Consider the following 23,360-nt stretch of genomic DNA (forward strand, 5'->3'; position numbering starts at 1 on the left):
ATGTTTATCTTGTTCTAGGCAATTTGGTTGTTCACTGTCTTTCTCAATTGGGTTTACATGCATGTTATATTAATATTTTGCCTCCAAATGCTTGCTTTGAAGTATTAAAACTAACTAGAGGTTGAAAACATCAATAGATAGGATATATAAAGAGTAACTCCTTAATAGCACCCTACTTGTATTTCTAATTGGATTTTATTTGGAGAGGCGTTTTATGACATAAAGGTGTTTAGGACATATTGCAGGCATTCATCCATAACCATCTCTTTCTTGTCAGACAATGAATAAACAGGCACAATTCCAAAATAGCAATGACTTTTCCTATCGGTTCCCAATCTTCCTTCCAAGTGCTCAAGGTGAATTAACTGGGGCTGTCTTTTTTTAATTCTTAACAACGTATCTCAAATGAGGTACATCTGGCCAAGAGATACTGCCAACACCATTTAAGAATTGGTTTTCACTGGGGTATAACCATATAATTGGACTTCATATTTTTAAATATATCCTTATTATCCTCCTTTTACATAGGACTGCCAGTGACAATCTAGGCAAATCAGACCTATTCCTGCTTCAGCTGCAGCTTCAAACATCAAGCATCAAGATGGTTCACCAGACACCTCATTATCTATTTTAAAGCTAAATTTCTGCCTTGAACGGTGGTACATTGGGTAGATTTGAATTGCTTATTCTTTTGAACAATCTTATTCCTCTTGACTTCAGCAAAGGATCGTTACCTTGTCGTGGTGCTGGAGCTTGAGCGCCTCAATGATGCCATGAGCTAAACCGTGAAGGGCCACCCAAGATGGGAAGGTCATGACAGAGAGGTCAGACTAAATGAGATCCCTGGGGAAGGTAATGGCAACCCACCCCAGTATTCTTGCCATGAAAACTAAATGGATCAGTACAACCAGAGATATGTCGGTATACCATCGGAAGATGAGACCCCCAGGTCGGAAGATGGTCAAAATGCTACTGGGGAGGAACAGAGGATGAGTTCAAGCAGCCCCAGATGTGATGACGCAGCTAGCTCAAAGCTGAAAGGACGGCTAGCGGCCGACGGTGCTGGTGGTGAATGGCGAATCCGATGTTCTAAGGATCAACACACCATTGGAACCTGGAATGTAAGATCTATGAGCCAGGGCAAATTGGATGTGGTTATTGGTGAGATGTCAAGATTCAAGATAGACATTTTGGGTGTCAGTGAACTGAAATGGACTGGAATGGGCCACTTCACATCAGATGACCACCAGATCTACTACTGTGGACAAGAGGACCACAGAAGAAATGGAGTATCCTTCATAATTAATAGTAAAGTGGCTAAAGCAGTGCTTGGATACAATCCAAAAAACGATAGAATGATCTCAATTCGAATTCAGGGCAAGCCATCTAACATCAGAGTGATCCAAATATACGCCCCAACCACAGATGCTGAAGAAGCTGAAGTAGAGCAGTTCTATGAGGATCTGCAGCACCTACTGGACAACACGCCTAAAAGAGTTGTTATTTTCATCACGGGAGACTGGAATGCTAAGGTGGGCAGTCAAATGACACCGTGAATTACAGGTAAGCATGGCCTGGGAGAACAAAACGAAGCAGGACATAGGCTGATCGAATTTTGCCAAGACAACTCACTCTGCATAACAAACACTCTCTTCCAACAACCGAAGAGACGGCTTTATACGTGGACTTCACCAGATGGACAACACCGAAATCAGATTGACTACATCCTTTGCAGCCAAAGGTGGCGGACATCTATACAGTCAGTAAAAACAAGACCTGAAGCTGACTGTAGTTCCGATCACGAACTTCTTGCACAATTTAGGATCAGACTAAAGAGATTAGGGAAGACCCACAGATCAGCTAGATATGAGCTCACTAATATTCCTAAGGAATATGCAGTGGAGGTGAAGAATAGATTTAAGGGACTGGACTTAGTAGATAGGGTCCTGGAAGAACTATGGACAGAAGTTCACAACATTGTCCAGGAGGCGGCAACAAAATACATCCCAATAAAGAGAAAACCAAGAAGGCAAAATGGCTGTCTGCTGAGACACTAGAAGTAGCCCAAGAAAGAAGGAAAGCAAAAGGCAACAGTGATAGGGGGAGATATGCCCAATTAAATGCAAAATTCCAGAGGTTAGCCAGAAGAGATAAGGAATTATTTTTAAACAAGCAATGCGCAGAAGTGGAAGAAGACAATAGAATAGGAAGGACAAGAGACCTCTTCCAGAAAATTAGAAACATTGGAGGTAAATTCCAGGCAAAAATGGGTATGATCAAAAACAAAGATGGCAAGGACCTAACAGAAGAAGAAGAGATCAAGAAAAGGTGGCAAGAATATACAGAAGACCTGTATAGGAAGGATAACAATATCAGGGATAGCTTTGACGGTGTGGTCAGTGAGCTAGAGCCAGACACTCTGAAGAGTGAGGGTGAATGGGCCTTAAGAAGCATTGCTAATAACAAGGCAGCAGGAGACGACGGCATCCCAGCTGAACTGTTCAAAATCTTGCAAGATGATGCTGTCAAGGTAATGCATGCTATATGCCAGCAAATTTGGAAAACACAAGAATGGCCATCAGACTGGAACAAATCAACTTATAGGGAAACACTAAAGAATGTTCAAACTATCGAACAGTGGCACTCATTTCACATGCCAGTAAGGTAATGCTCAAGATCCTGCAAGGTAGACTTCAGCAATTCATGGAGCGAGAATTGCCAGATGTACAAGCTGGGTTTAGAAAAGGCAGAGGAACTAGGGACCAAATTGCCAATATCCGCTGGATAATGGAAAAAGCCAGGGAGTTTCAGAAAAACATCTATTTCTGGTTTATTGACTATTCTAAAGCCTTTGACTGTGTGGACCATAACAAATTGTGGCAAGTTCTTAGTGGTATGGGGATACCAAGTCATCTTGTATGCCTCCTGAAGAATCTGTATAACGACCAAGTAGCAACAGTAAGAACAGACCACGGAACAACAGACTGGTTTAAGATTGGGAAAGGAGTACGGCAGGGCTGTATACTCTCACCCTACCTATTCAACTTGTACGCGGAACACATCATGCGACATGCAGGGCTTGAGGAATCCAAGGCTAGAGTTAAAATCGCTGGAAGAAACATTAACAATCTCAGATACGCAGATGATACCACTTTGATGGCTGAAAGCGAAGAGGAACTCAGGAGCCTTATGATGAAGGTGAAAGAAGAAAGTGCAAAAGCTGGCTTGCAGCTAAACCTGAAAAAAACCAAGATTATGGCAACCAGCTTGATTGATAACTGGCAAATAGAGGGAGAAAATGTAGAAGCAGTGAAAGACTTTGTATTTCTAGGTGCGAAGATTACTGCATATGCTGACTGCAGTCAGGAAATCAGAAGACGCTTAATCCTTGGGAGAAGAGCAATGACAAATCTCAGTAAAATAGTTAAGAGCAGAGACATCACACCAACAACAAAGGTCCTCATAGTTAAAGCAATGGTATTCCCAGTAGTAACATATGGCTGTGAGAGCTGGACCATAAGGAAGGCTGAGAGAAGGAAGATCGATGCTTTGGAACTGTGGTGCTGGAGGAAAATTCTGAGAGTGCCTTGGACTGCAAGAAGATCAAACCAATCCATACTCCAGGAAATAAAGCCAGACTGCTCACTTTAATATCACTGATATTAAAGGCAAAACTGAAATACTTTGGCCACATCATGAGAAGACAGGACAGCCTGGAGAAGATGCTGATGCTAGGGAGAGTGGAGGGCAAAAGGAAGAGGGACCGACCAAGGGCAAGGTGGATGGATGATATTCTAGAGGTGACGGACTCGTCCCTGGGGGAGCTGGGGCTGTTGACAACGGACAGGAAGCTCTGGCGTGGGCTGGTCCATGAAGTCACGAAGAGTCGGAAGTGACTAAACGAATAAACAACAAATTCCTCTTGAAAAAGAAAATAAGTTATTTTTCAAATAAAATTTGCACACAGAAAGTCCAAGGTTCAACTATTTCTGAGATGTGAAAGGTGAAAGATCCCCTGTGCAAGCACCGAGTCGTGTCTGACCCTTTGGGGGGATGCTGCTTTCACGAAGTTTTCTTGGCAGACTATAGCAGGGTGGTTTGCCATTGCCTTCTCCAGTCGTCCCCTTCCCCAGCAAGCTGGGTACTCATTTTACCGACCTCGGAAGGATGGAAGGCTGAGTCGACCTGAGCTAGCTGCCCAAGAATCCAGCTTCCGCTGGGATCGAACTCAGGTCATGTGGAGAGTTTCGGTTGCAATACTGCCACCTACCACTCTGCACCACACGAGGCTCATATTTCTGAGATAGTCCTTCAAATATCTTGAGTAGCAGGTTGAGAAAAATCCCTGCCTAAGCCCCCAGAAACCTGCCATACTACTCACCACGTAAGGCAACTTTCATCTCCTGAATATATTATAGCTGCACCAACTCACTCACCACACTGAAAGAATTTTCTCAAAAGTTGTTTATTTAAAACATTTATATAGCTGCCCATCTTGAACCAAACTTGGGGCAGCTCACAACCCGGAAAAAAAAATCTATCTACAATAAAATAAAAACGTTAAAACAAAAAGACCTGGCACCGCAGCTAAACTTTCCCATGCAGGCCCCAAGTTCATTCCACCAATCTCACCCTATCCCAGTGCTTGGGGGAAAAGCCAGGTCTTAAGTGTTTTTCAGAAGGGGGGGGGCTGCTGAACCTCAGAGGGAAGGGCATTCCATACGGCAGGGGCTGCCAAGGAAAGGCATGTTTCCTAAATCCTGTAAGATGGCAACATTCAACAGAAGGGACTAGGAGTATGCCCACCCTATCCAATCTGGTAGGATAGGGAGAGGCAGTCATGCAAATAACCTGGTCCCATGCCATATATGGCTTTAAAGATAATAATCAGCACCTTCAATTGCACCCAGAAGGAAACTTGGAGCCAGGGCAACTCATGCAACTAGAGTATAATGTGGGTGAACCTAGGGGCACCCATCACTATGCAGCACAACATTCTGTACCTACTGTAATTCCAGGTGGTCTTTAAGGGCAGCCCCATGTAGAGTGTGTTGCAGTAATCCAAAAGTTAGCTATTGTTTTTCTGCTCAAGAAAAAAGTATTTTTCTCCAACTTGATTCTATCCAGATAAGTTGGAACAGCTCATAGAATTCCCCATCAGCATGACCATGTGTGGTTTATGTTCATGTGTCCAATTGCTTTAGCAGAAATTTTCAAAGCATATAGTGCTTTTGGAATATTGCAAGTCTTTTCGGGATGGGAAGAATTCTTTTAGAGGAAGGTCTGTGCTAATTTCTATGCCAGTTCCTATGGACAACCACCCGGCCTACAATCATACATACCCCCAGGCCATTTTTCCAACCTGTTGAAATTCTGTAGAAAAACAAAGAAATTTGATGCACAACATCTCAACAACTTGGAGAAGGCTGTGATAGTACTTAATTAGAGTTTCCCCAAGGGATGTGTATTTGTTCAACAAATCTCATTTACCTAAGCATTATGTGTCCTACCCTCTTTGTTGAAAATACACATTTTGTACAAAGAACACATATTTCTATGTTATTAAGTTTTTTTTAAATGATCTGAACCCTTTTAACATTTGGATCAATATTACAAAAATACACATTTCACCAATACAGTGAAAGGTTTGACATCTGTGGTATATTTTGGAGATCAACCATTGCAAAGGCATCTTTCCTAACATCATATATACAGTAGGTACATCATTCTCATAATGAAGACTGCAATTTTAATTCTTTTAAGTTCAACAAACTTGCTTTTAAAACTTTAATATTAGTCTGCAAGATTCATTATAACCAGGCTTCTCTAATCTAGCAACCTCCAGATATGTAAGGACTGAGAGTCCCAGAATTCCTTGCCAGTAATATTTCCAACCTATTTAAGAGAAAGCTGGGAATCGCTGGACCAGACAATTTAAATAATCTGGATTCAAACTTCTACCAGGTAGTCCTTGACTTAAAATCATTTGTTCAGCAACCATTCAAAGTTACCATGGCACTGGATGAATGGTGGTTACAACTGGTTCTTGGAGTTCCGGTCTTCCCAGCACCCCCTTGGTCATGTGATCACGATCTGGGCGCTTGGCAACTGGCTTGCACTTACGAGCAGTTGCAGTGCCCCACAATCACATGATCATTATTTGTGAACTTCCCTGCTGGCTTCCCCAGAAAATCTATGGGAAAGCTGGCAAGGAAGGTTGCAAGTTGCTAAGTGTCCCCCACCCGCACCTTCCTCCAGCCCCTCTGCAGTCATGCTGTGCCAGCCATTTGTGCACCCCTGAGCCTCCCTTGCACTCTCACACACCCTGCACATCCTCCCGAAGCCTTGCCACACCTCCCTCGCACCTTCGTGCATCCCCACACACCTCCCCAAGTCTTGCCATGCCTCTCTTGCACCCTCACACACCCCATCGCACCCTCACTGTCATGTTCATCGTTCCAATGGTTTGCATACATCGCAACGTTTCGCATGTCATGTTTCTGATCCGTGTCTATCATCTGCGGGGTTGGGAATTCCAGCCCTGCCAGGGTGTTATCTCTGTGCTGCCCTGAAGGAATGTGTGTTTGGGTTATGACATGTATTCAAGGTTACTTTCCCAGGCAGATGTGTGACGCTTGCCAATGCTGGGAGGGGGTGGTTGCGATGTTGGGGTGGGGGGTGGGATCGGCTTGGAGGCGAGGGTTTTTAGTTTGTATTTGGCGCGCTTTTGCTTATTCTCAGCTTTCTTCGTATTTGCATACTATCCTTTCAATAAATCAGTTTTATTCACTAATCCCTGGTGAGACTGACTTCGTTGGGATAAGGCAATCATTACACTCACACACCTGGCAGCAGCCACTTAACCTGCCTGCTGGCCTGGGACTTGCAACTTTCTGCAGGCTCCCCCACTGACTTGGTTGTGGAAAGCTGGCAGGAAGTTGCCTCACCTAACAACTGTGGGATTCAGTTAACAACAGCAACCAGGACTGCAGGTATTGCCGTCACTAAGCGATACAGTCATGCTTTACGACTACATCGCTTAGCGATGGAAATTTAGGTTCCAATTGCTGGCATAAGTCAAGGACTATCTGTTCTCTTCTTGAAAATTTATATTTGTTTGCCTCAGTGAATTATGGCATAAAATATTCTGAGAGTTTACTGGCTGAGTGTTCTGGACACTGTAACCCAAGCATATAGGAAGGGCATCAATACAGAGAAAGCTTCACAATTATTATTATTATTATTATTATTACTCAAATTTAGCCACCGCCCATCTCCCCCAGAAGAGGGACTCTGGGCGGTTTACAATAAAATCCCACATAAACATTAAAATCACATAAAACAATTATGATAAAACACAATCAATCAATCAATCAATCAATCAATCAATCTTTACTATACCAAGAACAGCAAAGCAACTTTTTAAAAAGTGAGCATTCTATCAGAATTCTGTTTTGCCAGATGATGCAGACAACAACTGGCAATTTTATGTACATTTTTTATATTATGAAACAATTTTTATGTTTCTTGTAGAGTCATACTCCATAGGGGAAACAGTCCATTTGATTCAGGATGGCTTTTCCATCACCTGTTCCTCGTCATTTAAATAGTAGTTCTGATGGTATATAAATGAAAGTACATAAATGTGTGTTACTTTGAGCTCCTCCATGAAAACTGGCCTCTATGTAAGCTACAGCACTAACGCAGGTGGAAAGCCTTACCATCACCATCATACCAGAGAGCGACACTTGCAATGTAACAAAGCAACGTTCAGCAAATTTGACTTGTGTATCTTGTTTCCATTGCATAAGCAGTTCCTCTTTAATTGCTACAAAACCAGTTCTGCAGAACAGCTGAAAAAGCCAGCTAGGTGCCCTCAGATACTCTTGAGTTGATGTTACATCAAAACATACAAACACATGTGCACTTAGATGCACCCTCGAACTTGAGCTTAAAAAGACAGAGAAAGGAGATGACATCTCCCACCTCTAGCCAGGAGCACAGCACCAGATCAGCACAGCTTCTGCCTTGCGCTACCAGTCACTCACAAGCCAGCCAAGCAAGAGGAAATGCTACCATGGCAACACAAACCAGGCTGCTTGAAGAGCTGGCACTTTACACACCAAGCTCTCCTGATCACAAACAGCACAACTTTCAAATAACCCATTTCTTCCACTTTAAGCAAGAGAACTGATGCAACATACAATTTCCAGCTTTTCTAGAACAACCAAAGTCCTCCTAACATGCAAACTCTGCAAGGTACATCCCAAAGCTGGCAAAACTTAAGTCACCTGGACAGGTACCAAAGGAAAAACAAGAGTGAACAAATGCAATGGCATTCACTCTGACAGGGTGGTTTATGTACATATGAATAAATTCTTTACGTTTATTTCCATTCTGCTTTCAGGCACTCAGCTGAATGCACAAAAAGCACAAACCAGGCAAAGAACAAATCTGCACATATAGCCCATTGTTTTCCCTCCCCATCCTCTACACATTCAGCTGCAAGTCCAAAGCAGAGTTGTACTCATGTTTGCTAGAATGCAAATACGACTGACTTGTCCTTTTATTACAGTCCAAGATTGTGCAGAGTTATATTCGTGTTCAAGCCACGTATGGACCCCTTTTAAACCTTACAGATGAACTCAGTGGAAAACTGGGAGAATGAGGATAGCCTGATCTCTGTTCAGTCTGAAACCTTGCATGGTTTCCATTGAACGTCTGTAGAGGGAATAGGGAATGGCCTTGAAGGACAGGAGGAAGAGCTGCTATCAAAGCAAAGGCAAGATAAGACGGGCTTGAGCCCCGCCAAAAAACTAACATGAGAAAAGGTGTCAGACAAGCCCTTCCCTAGTTCACATGAAGATAAAGTGAGGGAGCGGGAAATGCATTCAGACTTGTAAGACTGTTACTATAGCTGTTATAATAAAAGAAGTCCCAACCCATACAGCCTTGGTTTCTTAGTCTGGTCTACCTTGTTAGGCTGACAATGTCTGTACAGAGCTCCAGTACTTCATTTTTTCAACCAACTTTGTGGGATCCCATCGCCACCCTAATTTGCAATCTCTTTGCATGTTCCCATCTCCTAAATGCATGCATTTTTGTACATGCTTTTTCTAATATATCAATCTGTGCAATTTTCCCTTTGTAAATTCATTATTATACACTATCACCATCAATATGCAAATATTCATGCACATTCCCCACAAATAACTGTTCTGGGGTTCACTGCTCATAAATAACATCACAATGTGTGTTGCACAATTAATTGTCAGTTTAATACATTTTGCTTTGTGCATTGGTTTAGAAAGTGCAAATTTTGTAAATTTGCATTAAAATGAGAACTGAACTGATTTCTCACCCATCCCTAGTTTTAGTCAGATGTAATTTATGAGTCATTAAGCCAAATGTTAAGCAATAGCAAAAGAAGAATGGCCACCCACTTCTCTGGTTACTGCTTAATTCTTGTGGCACAGCCAATGATGCCCCCCAGCATACATTTCAGAGCTCCCTATTTACCAAAGATAATCTACATTTCTTATTACCTATCACAGTTTATGTAAAATACACCGAGCTGGTTATAAGAACAAATCTAACACATTAGGCAACACCTTGATTAGGTCAACTTAAAGGTCTCAAAAGCAGACAAGCTTTCAGCAGCTTTTTATTTCATCATTTTCTTCATAACAACTAAAGTGTAAAAAAAACAGGTTATAAGAAAATAAAAAAGGGAACAAAAATACAATATCTACATCGTTAGAGTTTAGCTCAAAAGCATACAACATGAGATCCCAAGCTATATGGAACTCCTGAATTCCTTGGATATAGTCTCAAGAGAACTTGAGAAGTTATTACTAAATTGTCATTTTCAATACACTAGGGAAAACACTACATACATAGTGTATATGACTAGACATTAATCATATTAACTCTATTTAAATTTAATTAAACTTAAATGAAACCTACAGGAAATCAATTTTACTTTTTAACCTGGCCTCACTCACTATTTTTTGGAATGCGCTCCCTGGCACATCACTTAATGAAGTACTCTTGGAGATGCAAACATTTATATTACACTCCACCTGGTGTTGTGATACTTGGCTTATATCCAGCCCTATCATTTGCATTGCTGGAATTAAGAAGCAAGCAAAACAATGACTGTTTTCCCACTCCCTGAAAAATACAAAATCTTCTTGTAAGTTATTCTTCCAGTATGACCTTTTAAGCATTCATTGCCAGACCTTAAGGCTAGCTATCAATTCCCAGGTATAGTTCCCTCCCCTTCTCCATACTTTAAGTTGTACCTGGAAGGCTTCACAGAATGGCCTGCCACACCCTGCTTACAGACAAATTCAGTCACAAAGTTGGACTCAGCTATTTTTTTCCAGCTTATAATGACTGTAAGAAGGCTAAGCCTTCTTCCCAACACTGACATTGCAAATGGGGAAGGATGGGTGCAATTCTTCAGCCCCAAAGATGAGTAAACACCTGAAATTCCTTTTAATTTGCCCTTGCTTTGTACAAGTGAAGCACCTTGATTCTGAGCTCCTCATGGAAGTCAAATATATACACTGGGTTGACAACTCACGTTGTCATAATGTGGTTGGTTTGAGCTTGGTGGGTTGTGTGTAGCAAGAAAGCTGTTTGGTAAATGTGTTCTGTAAATGGAATGCTGTAATTGTTGCCACTACCCAACTCAAACAACAATACTGAGCAGCAGCATGCAAAAAAACAGGTATACAGAAAAGGGCATGAAATAATCCAGAGGAAATTCAACAAGCAAGGAGTTCAGAAGGTGGGGAAGGTATAACAAACAGCTAAGTCATCTAAAGAAGACCACAGTTTGGCTACTGCATAGGCCAAGTCCTCCTTTTTAATATAGATTTGTATTTATATATGTGACCATTTGATTCCAGAGAAGTTTATCATCAGTGGATACTACTAAAAATAGATCAATATTATGTTATAAAATATAAATTTAATATACATACAAAAGTGTTTTTTCTGCTCTAAAACCTAGAAACTGTAGACTATAGGATAGCCAACTTAATGACTAACATATCTGAGTCATTAAAAATACTACCATAATGCATTGTGCTAGAGTAAGTTTAATATATTATGTGAACCTAGTCACTAAGGGTTTGTAAAAGAAGGTCTACTGCTTAGCCAACTGATTTATGTGGTAAATTATAGTAAAACAAAGTATGGCTTAGCCCACCATGTCAGCCAGGTTTCTTTGGCTTTTCTCTGAACCTACTGGGCATGGAAATCGTCCGTTTGACATAAGACAGAACAAAACACAGCTTCACACAACACATTAAAATCTAAACTTAAGTTTATAAAACATAATGCCTGTAAACATAACTATCCCCAGACAAATATATAATTTAACATAATGAACTGGCTCACACAATATGCTAAGACAATGGGTGAATTCCCAGAACAGTGAACTTTGAATTACCAAACAATAGTTTAGCCCATTGTGTGAACGTATCTAGCATGTTATGTGGACCCAGCCTTTATGTCTTCACTGCCCTTCACTACATCCAAGCTGCAGAGGAGCAGCAGAAGTATTTGGGTCTGTCCTTAATTTTCATGCTAAGAGACAGAACCCCATTCTGTTGAGTACAAAGGAGGGTGTATTCAGCAACGCCATCCCAAATTTGCTGGGTCCTAATGCAGGTAGTCTTCACAACTAATTACTGTTGCCAAAAAAACTACACGGATTCATATACCTTTCCTTTAGGACTCAAGGTGAGATCCATAGTGCTTCCTCCTCCAACCCAAAGACACCCTGTGAATCTCCTTTGCTAAGGCTGGATTTGAACCCGCAGTCCCCCAGTCCCAGTCAACACATTAACTCAATACAAAGGCATTGTTACTCTTTAAATTATAGGCAACATAATAGATTTTCTGCTGTTTTCATCCTTCATACTGATGACCATTTAATATTTCTTCATTCATGATATTACCATCAGGAGGAAAACAGATCATCCAAAAAGATGGTGCGTATTTAAAACTATCCCTTTTAATCTGAGCTGCAGAAAACGTATGTCCATCATAAATAAATCATCACAACAGCCTGTCCAACTATGGCTCTGTCTTTCTACTCTAAACCTTTCATAGTCAAAAACGTTTGTCACAACACACTCAATACTTGCTATGTGACTGGTTTTTATAGGTGGCTACTGTATAGGGTTGGGTCAAGTCTGGATGGGAAAGACAGTCCCATAAATACCGTGCAGAGAGCCAAGTCAAACTTAAAGGGTGGCCACCAATATGTTGAATTGGACCCAGAAGCAAACTGGTAACCAATGCAGCAGCCACAGCATAGATGTTGACACTGCTGAATCTGATACCTTATCACAAACAAGATAGAAACTATATACTGTGTGTGTGTGCGCGCACGTGCATGCATGCATGTATGTATGTATATATGCAGAAGATCTGCCAACTGCAGAACACAGACATCAAGTTCTCTCTCTAAATATAAGATCCAGGGTTTAAATGTTAAGTCTTTTCTTTACACTTTTTTCAATGTGGAAATCTGGCCACTCTGAGACTGGGAGGCACTTGATCAATGCTTATACAGCAGTTCTGTCTAGCCTGAGAACCACTAGTCCCTGCCATACCAGCTTCAGCTCTTACAGATTGGGAAAAATTTCTACCACAAATCCTGGAAAGCTACTAACATTTAGCATTAACAATACTGAGCTGGGTGGACCAATGGTCTGACTGGGGAAAAGGCAGCTTCATAGGCATGGAAGTGGGGAAGGAACTGATAGTGATGCTGAGGATGAAACCTGTAAGCATAATCTCATTTCCAGATGTTCAATTCATGCAAATGGCATTTAACACAGCTTTTCTGGATAGAAATATTTATCATTTGAGCTCCACCAGGAACTCAAGGGAACATATATAGCATTCCCTCCTTCAATTTTTCCCCCCAAAACAACAATCATGTTATGACGTAGACTGAACTGAGAGATCAGCATTGCTCCAAAGTCACTGTTATACCACTTAGATTAGTGGGTTTTTTAATTGGGGCAGCATAAAAACCATTTGTAAATAAATAGTCACCCACTGAGCTTCCATAGCTTAGAATGGACCAACACACTAACTACTGTATCACATGGGTTAAATGCGATGATTAAAAGATGTCAGATTTTCAAAACAGGATGTAAGAGCCTTATGTTTACGAAGAGCAAGGTTTCCCCAGCTAGGCCCCTCTCAGATGCACTGACACTATAATGATCAGGCTTTCTAACCAGCATAATAATTTGAAGTCCCAAGATATCACTTGTTGAGATGGGCAGCTATAGAAATTAATTAAATGAATGAATGAAAAATAAATATCTGGAGAGCACCTGGTTGAGTACGGCTAGTATAAGGTAACAGAGACACTGAACATTCCATGTTGGTTTACTTATGTTCTACTAAACATTTGAATCAAAGGTTCCAATAAGCAAAATAAGTTTACAGTAATTAAAAACAGACACATATAAACAACTTCTCTAATCTCACCTTGCCATGGCTCCTCTCCACCTTTCGGAAACACTTGTTCAGAGAAAGATTATGCCGGACCGAGTTCTTCCAGCCAGTGGGAGCCGTAGCAAAGTATGGGAAGCGTTCCAGAATCCAGCTGTAAATTTCTTTCACTGGCAAGCTTTTATTAGGAGAATGTTCAATTGCCATGTATATAAGGAGGCTGAAAGAATAGGGGGGCTTAGAGGTGGCAGATTTCTTCTTCGGATTGGAATAACAGGAGGATGGATATGTTGGCACATTATCCCCCTCAATATCATACAGAGGACTAACAACTGGAAGACCTTCACTTCCGAGGCTGAAGTTTGTTAGGAGGTTACTGTTTTCATGCAGCCAGTTCAAGTTGGTGAGCTCGTCGTCCGCTACTTCACTATCCACAGCTGTGGCCTTTGGTCGAGCAGCATCACCCGCCTCTGGTAAGCTTCCCATTCTTTGGATATGCCTAAGACCTGCAGCTTTCTCTACTCCTGGTGTTTCAGCTTTCTTATCTGGAGTCATTCCTGTTACTGGACCCATTTAATCTTGTAGGCCTAGACATAAAAAGAAAACCCTAAGCATTAAAAGACAGACTGTTAAGTTGCCCTAAACTTCATCTAGTTCAGTATTATCCAACTTTTCTGCTTTAACAGATCTATATTTAGATTTTTAACAAAACACCTGACATAAATGTGATCCAGGTACTCGTTTACTGACTGCATTGTTTAGCAATTGTTTGCAGTTATGACAGTGATGAAGAAGTAACTTTATGACTACTCCTCGCATTTATGACCTTCACAGGTCTGTAAAGCAAAGGAAATTTGAAGTAAGATCCTAAGCACAGTCACTGTTTCACTTAGCAACTGCTTTGCTTAATGGCTGAGTTCCAATCCCAACTGTGGTAGCTAAACAAGGACTACCTGTGGTCTTATTAGTGACGAAGTAGTGGTTTATTTAGTTTTGAAAATGCAGGAGATAGTCAGGACTCTTGGATTTAAAAAAAAATTATTTCATAGCAAAAATTCCCCATATCTTCACAATAGTGTGGGGCTGCTGCTTCTTTACAGTACTTCTGGGAAGACCACATAACCAGATACTGGTTGGTCATGTGGCCATTCTAGAAAATACTGCAAAAGAGGAGCCTCTACAAAGTCCTCCACTCCTTAGTGCTCATGGGATGTTGTTGCTACAGAAAGAAGAAAATCAAGAGCTCATAGCACCCTGAAAACCTCAAAGCAAAAAGTTCCAACTGCCAAAATGTAGTTATTCTAGTAATTATGATTATTATAACATTTACTATTCTAGCAGCTCGAACATTTAAAGCAGACAAGCTAATTACTTCAGCGACTAGTATGAACTTGTAAGGTAGATCAGGATTATTAAAACATTATAACATCCATAATCTACTCCAAAATCCACACTGAGGCAACACCTAAATAGTTAACTTAATTTTTACAAAATAGTTGCAGACTTTTACGTTTCCAGGAACTTAATCTTAGGCAAGATAGTAAAAAATTGGGGTGGGGGGGGGGAAGGGGTGTGGGACAAAAAAAGATGGCAACTTTGAAACATGTTCACAGCATGTTCATAAGACCACAGGTAGGTTGTGATTAATGCGAGTTCATATAATGTGACATTCAATTTAGTGCAAATTAGCCAAAATTCAGGCAATGCAAGGCTAGCACGTGCACATTTGAGGCTAGCGCGTGTGCAGTTGCCGTTGGGGTTTTACACACAATTGTTGTTTGTACAAAATGGAGGAAAGGGAGGTTCCTTTGGAGCAAAGGTCAGAAATGAAGAGGCTGATTTTGAAGAACTACAGCAGAAAACAAGAGATGGCAGGTATGCTTTGGATATGGGTTTAACCTCCAGTTTGTTCTTTGTTTGACTGTTGTATTTATTTTAAATATTTACAAGATCTATAATCCATTCGAAAGCAATAAAAAACGAAAAAACCACATAAAAAAAATAACTGAAGGGTGGTTTAGGTAACAATCTCACTACCACTTCCAGCATTACATGACAAAGATGTTTTTGTCAGTGTAGGCTTACCTTTAGGAATGATGTTTAGAATTTTGTTTTTATTTTGCTTTCTATAACTACTCTGTGACTTTGTTAAAAATAAATGTAAGTTGTAAGTATATTCTTTTAAACTTTTACTGTTATGTTTTATTTATTTATTTAATTAATTTCTATCCGCCTTTATTATTTTTATAAATAACTCAAGGCAGGGAACATGCCAATGACACTTTCCTCCTCCTATTTTCCCCACAACAACAACCCTGCGAGGTGGGTTGGGCTGAGACTGGCCCAAGGTCACTCAGCTGGCTTTCGTGCCTAAGGCAGGACTTAGTTATTAATGTTTATTAATGTTCCATTGATAAACATAAAAAATTATGTTTAAAATTTTTTCATTGTCTATTTCCATCAAGATGGGACCAATTACCCTATTTTCCATAGAAATATCATTCTGAATAGTGCAAATTCAAATTATGTGACCATTTTGTGGGATTCGTTATCAGCACTAATTGAGACCTACCTGAATATAGATTACTTATATTAAACTCCATAATTTATTTGCAGTGCCCGCTTAGTTAGCCTTTTGCAGCTTCAGATAAAGAGAAACTACGCCCATCTTTCCAGTTATTCCATCTGTTAATAATTCCTACAACAATTACAAACTATTGATCTAATAATACTAAAACTGGAGGAACCTCTTAAGTATCTTGCCTTTGGACTTAGCTGACTCAAGCTTTGCAATTTCTCAAAAGGTGGGGGTGGTAATGATGGTGTCATGAGAAAAGCTTATTATACACTCCTCTGATTTTTGAGAGAAATCAGAAATACAGGGAATGTAAGATAAGATGGCCTATCATTTTCATCTCAGTGCTAATGTTCAGCATTCACTGGCAACATGCTTCCATTTAGGACACTAAAGGGTGAAGACGGATCCACATCATCTGTAATACAACAGGGAAGCATTCAAAGAACTATTGACTGGCTTGATGGAAATGTACCATCACAATACATTCTGAGGAAAAAAATATTTAATTTTTCAGTAGTGTGGGATATGAAGTATAAAAATTTTCGCCATGGACGTTAAATGGCTTACGCATGATAATGCCAATGCACTAACTGCACATGATATCGCTAATACTCACCTGCACGGTGGCTTAGCAATACTGTATATCTGCTTCTATTTCAAAATAAAGAACTCCAAGATAATGCATATGATCTTAAAGCACATTAATCCTCCAAGAAGCAGTAATAAAAATCAGTAGGTCTATCAATTAAGTAAAAAAATGCTGCATAACTGAGAGGGTTGCTAGTCACAAATGACATTTACACAGTTCCACTGCTTTCAGTGTCCACTGCTTTGATATCCGCAGTTTAGACATGCTTTGCTGTGAAAATGTGCCTTGCCAACAGTGAAAGGAAATACCCTTTATAGCCAATATACACCAAACTGTGGAGTCCTTAGTGCTCTCTGAATTTGGTTTTTGCTTGCAGACATTTCATTACCCAACAAAGTAACATCATCAGTGCTAGTCAAGCTCAATATTGTTTGGACCCAGCCAAAGATGCCTCCGTTTGCCTGCATGGAATTATTTTCTGTACATAAGGACACATTTCCCAATGGGAAGATAAACTCTACAATACACAGGTTTTCTCTAAATTAAAACATGCCTTTACCACAAAAAGGTGTTAAACTTGTAGTTTACAACAGAGCAGTAACACCAAGGTTGGTGGTTTGCCTGCAACCATCTTGATTAAATTCTGCATCAAAGACATCTGGTAAGCTGTAAAGCAGCGGAATTTATATTCTTTCTCTACATAAAAGAATTACTGTCTTCATTTCACAGTGGGAACCCAGAGCACATCAATGTGAATCAAACAGAGTTATGACACCTAATCAAGTGAAGGTTTCTATAGCAATGGCACTGTGATTTCTTCAAACCTAACTGGCAGCTGATTTGTGGCAAAATACACCATACTTTACATATCTGAACATCCACAGAAGAAAAAGCATTCTGGGAGGTTGCTGCTTTTCCCACCCTGTCTCTCTCCAGGAACTAAGCTGATACAGTAGATGGCTAATTTTCCCTCAACCCACAATAATGAAGGGATTTTAATTCTAGTTACCTAGTAGTGCTTCTCGCCATCCGCAATTCCATTCTTTTCCACACAGAGCTGATAAAGCTATCTAGCTTCAAACAGCTTGGAAGGAATAATCTTAGCAAAAGTCTTCCCCATCTTCACAACTTCTACTTATTGTCTCAAATACCTAAAAATTGCCATGCAACATAAATCCAGCTGTTGTTGTTCTTATTATTATTTGGTACGTAATTTTGCAAAGTACTGATTTCACATATATTTCAGAAACGTTTCTACCTACACAACAGATTTCTGATCAAGTATTTCATTTCAATTCTCTAAACAGTTTTTGGGCACTCCTGGCCCTGAGGTTTCTTTGTTAGTCATGATGTCTGTACTAGGCAAGTAACAGCAGACCATTGTCTGAATAGATTGGCAACCCTATTCAGCACTAACTTCTGAGCCAAATATGCGTATTCCCTGCAAAAAGTGGGCTCCCAGAACCTGTTCAAAAATGGTCAATTTTAGCTTTTAATATGACACACAAATTATACAGTAAATAAATATAAAATAAATATAGTGTAGTACATATAAAACTAATTAAAATAAAAATCAGGTTTTGTCCTGTCCTTGCTCACTTACTTGGTCTGTCCCCCCCACCACTTTTTTTTGGGAATACTGTAAGACTCCCAGCCCAACACACAAAAGTTTAAAGCTTCTGCCAAATCAAGATGGTACTTCTCCGCTCTATGCTATGATTTCCAAACCAGCTTCAAAGTATAGTCCACGTTAGTCCTAACAGCAGTTTATCCATGATGCCAAATTAGAAAATACGCAAATTGAACAAGGAGAAACAGATTACTGGGGAGAGGTTAGAGCAGAGACCCTGTGAGCTATGATCGATCTATCTTTCTATCTATCTATCTATCTATCTATCTATCTATCTATCAAATTTATATGGCCACTCATCTCATAAGAAGTGACTCTGGGTGACATACAACAATCAAATAAAAAAACAAATATATAAAAATCATATTAAAAATCCTTATTAAAAATTGAATATTATTAAAAGATTAAAATATACAAACCACAAGCCATGGAGAGAGTGAATATGTCAACCACAATAGTGGAGCCATCTTAGAATGTTACAGGTTCCCCAGGAGCCCCAAGCCTGGTGACATAACCAGGTCTTGAGGGACTTCTGGAACATTAACAGGGATGGAGCTAACTGGGGGAAAAAAATATTCCATTAGGCGGGTGCCACGGCAGAGAAGGCCCTCCTCCTGGGACCCACCAAATGTAAGTCCCTAGATGATGCCCACAACATATCTTCTCTGCCAGATCTAATGGGACAGGCTGATGTAATCGGGGAGAGGTGGTCCCTCAGATAACCTGGTTCTATGCCATGAAGGGCTTTAAAGGTTAAAACCAGCACCTTGGATTGGATGCCAGTGCAGCTCACACTATAGCTTAGAGAACAAAGAAAGACATTTTAAATCAGGTATGAATATCTGTCCAACTTTGTCCAGTTTTACCCAACCACGGGTCTTCCAAACATATTTGACAACATATCCCATAATTCCCAGCTAGTATGGTCACACTGGGTAGAATGAGAAGAGCTGTGGTCCAACTGGGAGGGCATTGGGTAGGGAAGGGCAAGGCTTTCCCGTTAAAACAAATGTACTTAAATTGGAAACACTTTTCAGTGCACCCAGGGAGCTGGGCATTTCTATCCTCCAGCTTGCTTGTAAAGTATAGTCACTGTAATTTATTTTTCTTGAAAAGCCAATTACAGCTTTGGAACTGCCCAGCTGAACTAGCACCATGCCCATTTATCAAATTTCTAATTATTATTATTAAACAAACATTTCTATGTATGTTTAAAAAATTCCAAATTTCAAAGCTATGCCCAAGAAAACGTATTTTGCTTTATGTTATGTCTTGGGCAGGAATTTTTCTTTCCAGCAGGAGGACCCTCCCACCTCCTTGCCCGTAAGTTTCATATTAGGCAGTCTGGGCATCATGCAGCATGGGAGGGCTGAAGCTAGCAAGCGTGCTGCATTCCGAACAGTGTCGTGTTCAGCTTCCATGACTTCCTGCTTGCTCAGCATTGCACGTTCCAATCAGCCTCTGAACAAATGGACTGTGCCCTCATTACCAACACTTAAACCTTTGGCATGTAATGCCAGAGTGCATTATGTTATGATGCTTTTAGGCGTGTGCGTGCCGAAGAGTGCAAGTGGGGGCAGGGAAGGAGGAGGAGGATTGTTACCAAACCTGTAATTATTAAGTGACATCACATAAAACTTGCTTTTGTGCCAGGCTGAACTGGTTTAACAGAATAAGGGAGGAATTCCATGTTAAAAACAGAGACAGCTGCAACAGCGCCATAAGACAGAGAGGACTTCCACGTGCAGCGTAACCAGAAATCAAAAAGCAATGGTGGAACTTGGCTACTGTTTAGCATTATGTAAACACAGAAAATGGTTGAGTTCACATATCATGTTAGGCTATGATTTACTGAATAAACCGCACATTAATAGAATTATACAATAACCTAAACCATAGTTTAGATTTAGAATGACTGGGTTCATCCAACAAGCTAAGCCAAAATCAAACAAAGCAGGTTTAGCTTGACATGTGAATCCAGTCAGTATCTCTACTTGAGTACTGTATCTGTATTTGACAATCAGTTGTAGGGTTTCAGCTGTGTTTGAGCCTGAAACACAGACTGCTAGCTTGGTCATGGAGACTGAATTTAATCCTGATATTCAGCATCTAGATACCTCATCAGAATATTTTACCTCCCAACTCCCAAGTAGATGCAGCTGATGTTTGAACTTAAAATGCAGAACTGCTTCTTTGAAATCAATGCACCACATTTCATTCTGATACCTTAATGTTCCAGTGGAGCCACTGCATGCGAACAGAGAAAAACCTAAATAAGCAACTTAATCTTCATTTTGCTTAGCCCAAACAGTTATTCATAGGATGCAGGATATGTTCTAGAAAAATGCAAGGTCTCTAGGGCAAAGAATTATATTCATTTCTTCTCTTCCCCTTTGTTCTCAGGGTTTTCCACACATGTGCTAGTATACACCACCCATCTCACTGGAGCTGCTACTGGGAACAGAGGTCAGATTTAAATCCCAAAATGCAACTGCAGATAGCCTATATTTGATTACAATGCTACTTACACCACCATGTATCCAAGACAACAGAAGCATTATGTTCTCCTCAGGGATAAAAACTTACCTCTTGGTCATCAGTTTAGGCAAGCTGGCGTGTCAGTTGGCCAGATGAAAATGTGCATACAACAGTATTGGTCAGCTTCAGAGCGTCAAAATGGTCCAAGCCAATGCTGTTCCTTTGTTGCCTGATGGCAAGACCTGCTGATGGTTAAATCAGTCTAAGATTTTAAGCACACCCAAGATGTGCACTTAGCTTTGCCATTTGCATTATTAATGAGACATGTCAACCGTCACCCTTTCCCCATAAGCATCAGGTGGCTGGTCCATTTTTTAAATGGTTCATATATGCTTATGGGTGTCCATCCTTTGCTGTACTCCCCATTTAGCAGTTAAAAAAGGAGTGTTGCAAAACCATCTATGAAGAATAGGCTTGCAAGCATAAAGCTACTAGTAAAGAACCTAGCTAACTGGGACTTTCCATAGTTGCTTCTCCCTGGTTCTAACTGTACATGCCTGGATATGCTCAACACTGATTTTTCAGAGTTTGCCTTAAAAAGATAAACCTGTATGGAACAGAGGAAGGAGGCTTTTGAAATGGAGTTCTGTTTTCACTCTGAGAGCTTCTCCCCACTTACACCGCACCACAGTACAAACGTGCCCTGGCAACATCTATTCTCTGCAGTGTCCTGATGCCTTCCTTTTATCACCAAACCATGAGTAAGACAGGCTTAAGTTCTCCTTAACTACACCAATGTTAAAAGAATGTTTTACTCCTTCTTCCAACATCATCAAAGGTCATATAACACCAAATTATATGAAACCTACAATGCTTTGTCATGTATTACTTTGGAGGAAAGTCAGGTAACCAGTTTAGTCTAGTGGTTAAAGCAACGAGCTAGAATCCAGGAGACTGTGAGTTCTAGTCCTGCCTCAAGCATGAAAGCGGGATGGGTGACCTTGGGCCAGTCACTCTCTCTCAGCCCAACTCACCTCACAGGGTTGTTGTTGTGGGGAAAATAGGAGGAGGAAGGAGTATTAGGTATGTTCACCGCCTTGAGTTATTTATAAAAATAATAAAGGCGGGATAGAAAATAAATAAATAAACAACATAACATGTGCAAAGGTGAAGGGGCAATCAGCCCTTTTCCCCCTGCCAATTCAAGAATGGGAGGATAACACTCCTACACAACAGTGGGGAGAGGCCCTGAGTGGAAATTCAGAAAAAGCTGTATCAGAATTAAATGCTTTCAATGTCAAAATTAACAACTAGGCTAAAAAGAAGTCCAACAAGGCTAAGAATAAGTTCAACAACTTTTTCAACAAATCATGGATATGCACAATTTGTGAACCCTTTCATTAAGTGATTTTCAGGGGGAAAATAACCACAGAGGGAAGAAGAGTATTTCTAGTTGATTTTAGATGCTCAACAGAAGCAACACCTAACATATTTCTAGTTCCTGAAACACTGACATAAATCATAGGCCAAACTAATTAAATTACCAATTAAAATGTGAAATTAAATATCCTTCAACACATAACTTTCTTTTTTTGTATATATGCAACTGTACATTTTTCTTCATCCCACCAGCTGTAACTTTTCAGAATATCAGGCTCAGATTCTGGCAAAACTTGGAAGAAAAACAAAACAGTGTATTCTATTTATGGACTATTGAGCCTGACTATAAATGTGGCCTTCTGCCAACACATAGCATCATTTGTTTGATAAAATGTATAACCACAGACAGGCAGTAATTTGTGATCATTCTGCTGTGCTGTATATATACACATCTACTGGAATGGGTAGGACAAATGCATGAGCATGTAGAACCAAAAATACACATACAAATTGATTTGCAAGGCCATAGCTCTATTTGGAAAAACTCTGTGAAGTCTGAAATGGCTCCAAGAATGCCTATTGCCCCCCCATCTCAGTAGTGGCTGAGCACAGTGTAGGGATAGTGTTTCTGGTCTGGCATGTATAGCTGTAATTTTGGGATTAGGCTGTAGATGCTCCCACAAAATGGCTGTTTTGTACAATGCGCCCATTTCCCAGTAGGCAGGACAAAGGCAGCCATCCAGATGGTTGGGAGTCAATGGCATACAAATTTGATAAATACATAAATTAACATGACTGCTGGTTTGGAGAATCTTTTCCCAGATGCAGATGAACAAGATTTACAAAATAGATACAATATGTTCAGAATTCCCAGATGTGCAAGAGAACCTATGTCACACAATGCCCACAAGTCATTCAATGGCCTAAACGGTCTCTTCCAACTCTTCGATTTTGTGATGCTAATTATTCTGTTTTTGGTGTCTAAGATTTTATAGACATTTCCCCCACAACAAAAAGTCAGTATGGTGTACTGGTCAGTGTGCCAGACAAATTGGAAAACCATGGCTCAAATCCTCAGCGATGGTCACTATAGCCCTATGGGGCTATAGCTCTGCACATAAAGAGGAAAGTGCTCTCCCCCCTCCTTATAATCCAGGGAAATGCCTGGTGACTTCTGCTCCCGCGGGAGCTCCCTGTGTAATGTCAAACCCTAACAA

The 23,360-nt window shown here is 40.4% G+C and overlaps 1 protein-coding gene across 1 annotated transcript in view; it reads right to left on the bottom strand.

Annotated features, from left to right (window-relative positions):
- Nucleotides 1-23,360, bottom strand: part of FOXN2 (forkhead box N2) — a 47,459-nt gene that overhangs the window by 19,024 nt on the left and 5,075 nt on the right. The window contains exon 2 of the mRNA XM_063301737.1: nucleotides 13,525-14,075. Coding sequence (XP_063157807.1) covers nucleotides 13,525-14,061 — 537 coding nt within the window. The 5' untranslated portion in view covers nucleotides 14,062-14,075. The remainder of the gene's footprint in view (nucleotides 1-13,524; nucleotides 14,076-23,360) is intronic.

Source organism: Candoia aspera, chromosome 1 (assembly GCF_035149785.1).
Source record: "Candoia aspera isolate rCanAsp1 chromosome 1, rCanAsp1.hap2, whole genome shotgun sequence".
NCBI classification, from domain to species: Eukaryota; Metazoa; Chordata; class Lepidosauria; order Squamata; family Boidae; genus Candoia; species Candoia aspera.